This window comes from Lemur catta, chromosome 7, assembly GCF_020740605.2.
Source record: "Lemur catta isolate mLemCat1 chromosome 7, mLemCat1.pri, whole genome shotgun sequence".
Taxonomy (NCBI): Eukaryota; Metazoa; Chordata; class Mammalia; order Primates; family Lemuridae; genus Lemur; species Lemur catta.
The window spans coordinates 69,619,890-69,625,177 of record NC_059134.1 but is presented as its reverse complement, the minus strand read 5'-3'; the positions used below and the strand labels follow the sequence as shown (position 1 = coordinate 69,625,177).

At 46.9% G+C, this 5,288-nt stretch overlaps 1 protein-coding gene across 1 annotated transcript; it reads left to right on the top strand.

The window, feature by feature from the left end:
- The first annotated feature begins 710 nt into the window (after positions 1-710).
- Positions 711-3,911, top strand: LOC123641653 (calcitonin gene-related peptide 2-like). Its single transcript, XM_045556531.1, has 3 exons — positions 711-793; positions 1,553-1,693; positions 3,752-3,911. Exons 1-3 carry the CDS (start codon positions 711-713, stop codon positions 3,909-3,911), a joined length of 384 nt encoding a protein of 127 aa, XP_045412487.1.
- The last annotated feature ends 1,377 nt before the right edge of the window (positions 3,912-5,288 follow it).

The window sequence follows — 5,288 nt, the reverse complement described above, 5'->3', positions numbered from 1 at the left end:
ACCTGGGCCAGCGTGAATGGGTAGCAAATGGGCACAACGACGCAGTGGCAGACAGCCCTAAACTGCAAGCCCCAGTTCTTGGCTCTGGGAGCACAGAGAGAAGTCTGGGATTCCAACTTAAGACTCAGTTAAGCGTGGTTCTTGCAGGCAACTGAGTTGCCAGAGGGCAGAGCAGCTGAGCACTAAAATTGGTACTTCTGTTTCTCAGAGATTCCCAGGGAGAGATATTCCCTCTCTACATATCCCTTCTCTCCCCGACCCAGGTGGGTGCAATAGCCCCGAGGAGGACAGCTCTGGGTTTCCTTATGAGAGCAGCTGATGTTATAGGGAGAAACCAGAGTGTCCTCCACAGAGACCTGGCTAAGGGGTGTGTGTGTGTGTGTGTGTGTGTGTGTGTGTGTGTGTGTGTGTGTGTGTGTGTGTGTGTGTGTGGCTTTCGGGTAGGACTGAGACCTCCCCATCCAGCTGTCCCGCTAGGAACGCTCCTCCAGCTTTGCCAAGCTGCATGCTACAGGCCCACCGGATCTTCCAGCACTCCACTTTGCTGATGAGGAATTAAAGATGAAGAGAAATATAATGACCAGTCTGAAGCCACAAAACCAGGGAGATAGAGGCAGGGCAGAAACAGTACAAGAGTCCACATATGTGGCTTTATAGAACTTTGAACTGGTGCAGGCAGTGACATCATTCTTCCCTTGCAGAGGAGCATCATGGGCTTCCAGAAGTTCTCTCTCTTCCTGGCTCTCAGCACCTTGGTCCTGTACCAGGTGGGCAACCTCCATGCAGGGCCATTATTATGGTAAGACAGCCGAAAGCCAGGGGCACACTTCCCTCCCACTGCCCCTTGGATCAAACAATTGCTTGCATCCTAGTTTTGGTGTGCTGTGCTGAATGCTTAAAATCCAGGGCAGGGGGTGAGGGGGGTAGTTGAGGGGCAGGAGCCGGTATGAATGTATGTATACACATATATAAATTTTTCTGATATAAAGGTGTATAGTACACAATTTCTAAATAGTATTGAGGTATACAAAATTCTTTATTTTAAATTTCATATAACCCATTGAGTCTTACAAAATCCCTTCATTGCTTTTTACCAAACTTGTATCTGTAGCTGAACTAATTTATCCAATTCAGCCTTGACTTCAGAAATGAATTGCATCCTAATCTACTAACTAGTTTACCAATAAATTTGCTGTTATTAAACCTAATATGTGATCTGTTAATCTATTTGACACTCACATACAAATTTATTACACTGAAACTTTTTCAGAATTTCATCATTTAATTTTTAATAATGGTTTGACCTTACACTCAGCTTGCAAGATTCCTGGAAATTTAAGCATCAACTTTATGAACTGGCTCTAGCACACCACTGCTTGGAGACCACACCAGTGCCTGGCTCCTGTTGAGGACACTGACCTCCTGCCCTGTCACTGGGAGTTGGGTTGGCCACCCCCTCAAAGGAGGAGGCAAGGACCAGGAACCCTGGCTGCATATCCTGGGGAGAGGGTGGACAGGAGCTAACAGCCTGCATTGGGTTTGCTTCCCTCCCTAGGTCCTCCCTGCAGAGCATCCCAGAGCTGACTAAGCTGAGTGAGGAGCAACTGCACAACCTGCTGGCTGCACTGGCGCAGGACTATAAGCAGATGAAGGCCGGTAATCCAGCACAGGGGCTGGAGACAGAGGGCTCCAGGTAAGGCTCCCCACACCCAGCACAGGGCCTTCTCTCCCCCTCACACTCAGGAAGGCGTAGCCCAAGTAGGAGAGAACACGCTGGCCAGGGTCCAGCAGGCTGTGCTTGTCCACCAGGACCTGGGGCTCAGCCGTTCTCAGGTCCCATGGGAGTCAGAGGTCCTGGTACACCTGGAAGGACTGTGATTAGACACATTAAAAAACTCCATTTCTGAAAGCTTTCAGGAAATGAAATGGGGAGATGTGCAATGGCTCACTGTAGGAATTGCCCTTGCAGTACTGGGCAGACCTCCTAGCATCACATGAGTTAAGACTGGTAAGGATGAAGTGGATAGACCTGGTGTATCTCAGGAGATTTTAGAAACTTGGCTCCACCGTGTTTATCTGCAGATGACATTCTTTCACATCTGCAAGGAGCCTTCATCTCACATTTGCAAGGTGAAGGTAAAGCCTTTGCAGGGGGTGGGGACAAGTAGAGCAGTGTTGGAGGTAGGCCTGGGTCTCTGGATGTGCAACATCCATAAAGATGTGCATGTTGTCACCAAGCCAGGATGGGCACCTTTCCCTAACCCACCCTCCGTGTGCTCCCTGAGCCTGAGCAGAGACCAGCCTGCCCCAGCCCCGCCTGGGCAGAGGCATGTGTTGAACCTTCATCCACCCCAAAAACCCCTCTGCCAAGCATTAGGACTGAACAGCATGTGGAATGCCAGGAAAGATCACCCTTCCCCACTCAGCCCTTCCCCACACTACCCTGGCTCACTGAACCTCTGAGCTCTCCTGATGGAGGATGTGTGAGCTGTCTCCCAGCCTAGTCCAATCTTCCGAGTGACTGTCCACAGGGCAGCCCCTGGTGCATGGTAATGTCTGGCATGTCTTTTCCCTGCAGCCTGGACACTGCCAGATCTAAGGGGTGCACTAAACTGAGTACTTGCCTGATGGACAAGTACACGCAGGACAACAAGTACATGCAGGACAAGTACATGCAGGACAACAACAAGTTTGACACGTTCCCCCAAACTGCAACTGGGGCTGGAGGACCTGGCAAGAAATGGGATATGGCCAGCAACTTCGAGAGAGACCAACGCCCTCATTTTGGCATACCCCAGCAGAGCCACTAAATTCCTCCTCCTCCTTTCTAATTTCCTTTCTGGGTTCCTTTCTCTAGCTTGATGCATGTGGTTCCTCTCTGGTTGCTCTTTGGGCTGTTATCAGTGGCTTTGCTTGTGGCAGAGGATGTCTAGAACCTCAAGTGAGAAGAGAAAGAGCAGGACTCACAGGCTGAGGGAAAATCAGCCCGGAAGAGATCAGAGAGCAAGGGCAGCCCAGGGTCCCCCAAGGATTTCATAGCAGAGCTTCTATATCCTACTTATGAACGGGCTATTCATTTGGGAAATAAAGCTATTATTCTAAAAGAATCCGAGTTGTGGTGGTCATTGCTCTAGCCCATGAGACAGGCTTCATGGTGTCTAGGACCTGTACTTAGAAGTAGCCTTAACCCTAGGGTAGCAGGACACAGGATATACTGTGGATAGTCCCTGTGACCGAGCTCAAGCAGCAAGAACAGAGGTGCTAAGAATTAGGTTAGCACCTCTGGGACTGGATGGAGCAAACTCCACTCTGCTCCTCTTCCAGGTAAGACTGGGGAACTTTTATTTTCCTAAGAGGGGGTATTTGGTGTAGGTGACTGGAGTATGGATTCTACAGTTCTTGTGAATGGGGTTGGGCATGGTGCCATAATTCACTCTGGTCTGAAAAACCTTTGCTAATTTTTAGTCTATTTATACAGGAAATATTGGACATTACAGCTCTTTCTTCCATGGCCAGTCATCCACAGTCACCTTTGAATTCTCTGATGCCTCTGGGAATGTCTATGGTGAGTGAGCATGACATTTTCCCTAATGGGCTTGTGATTTTCTGCTCAGATAACTGTGTTTGGGAGAAACACTTAAGGTTAATTGGTGCCTCTCAGACCCTCAACTTCACCATGATGGTCCCATGGGTCAGGTTCCTCCCCTAGCCTCTTACAGGTCTTTGATTATTTCTTCATCTTGAAAATCAGCATCACCACCCAGAAGAGAGCCTGCAACACTGCCACCTACATTACTCATCAGCTGGCAGGCTTGCTGAGCAGATCAAGGGGTGTGGTGAAGAGCAACTGCATGCCCACCAATGTGGGTTCTAAAGTCTTTGGCCGGCGTCACAGGGACCTTCAGGCCTGAGCAGGTAAACGCCTCCAATAAGGTGAACACCCTTGTACTATGGGATGGGAGCACAGACGGGGTATTGCATGGCTGTAGTTTATGCTCTGAGCACTGTTGGGCCCATATGGTTGAGAAAAATCCACAGGGGAAAGTACCCAACCAGTATCTGGAGAGAGGACATTGAGATCCAATAGCTGAAAGCCTAAAATTTGGATTCTCTCTATTTTCCTGTCTCTGCTTGTAACACTGAGATCATTAGACCAGAAAATATAGATGCTGTTCATTTCAAACACTGTTCTTTACCATTGTAATTGTGATTATTCTAGCACTTGAATTTGAAAGATAATGACAGTATCCTTTTAGAATACACATTACAAAGTCGTGTACTCCTGAATTAAGAGCATAGACTTGAGTTCAAAAACTGTTTGCCCTCTACTAGCTATATGAATATGGAACAGTCACTTAACTCTCTCTGAGCCTCAGTTTCCCTATCAGTACATTGAGAGCTACAAAAGTACCCACCTCCTAGTATTAATATAAAGAGCAAATGAGATAATAGATATCAAGACTCTGACAACCAGTAACTAAACTCTACCTGTTGCTTTCTTTTCCTCCTAGTTCTCAGTGAAGCCAAACTCTACCTCTTTTAATGTATAATGAAAGCAATATGTAGGAGAGGCTCCATGGAAGACATACATATTTGCATCCTTCTTGATATTGAAAACTATCTTCTTTGACTTCAAGGAACTGAAGCTAAACGCAGAATAAGCCCATTCCAGTTACCTATTGTATATCTTTTCCATATTTGATTCTATATCCAATAAATATGACAGCATGTCTCACTGGCTTATCTGGTAGCAAATCTGGGCCCTATCAGCCATCCTGTTAACATTGGCAGCTCTGTTAAACTTCAGGGGGACATGAAATCACTGCCTCTTGAGAGCCTGGGGACATATGGTAATGCTGTGCCTTGATGGAACTATTTGTTCAAAGAAATGTCAATGTTGTCATTTATGAACTTCATCAAAATTAAAAATGTATTTTATCTAATTCATCGTACTGTTATAAAGAGCTCTTAGCTCCCATCTGTACAGCTCTCTGTTGCCACCTGCAGGTGATCAGCTGCTCCACCTGAGATTTACCCTCCACCTTAGGGAAGAAGGAACAGAGTGGAGAGAACCAGCCATCAAAAGTCAAACTAAAAGGGAAAGAGAAAGAGCAAGTCTAAAACCTCCTAACACGTTCGAGCACCTACTGTATTCCAGCACCCATGCTAGGTCTTCACATATTCACTACCTAGACACAGTAGAAGTACTAGATAAGAAAATGGACTCTGGAGCCAGATTACCTGGATTCTAAAGCCCAGCTTTATCATTTACAAGCTTGTGACTTTGA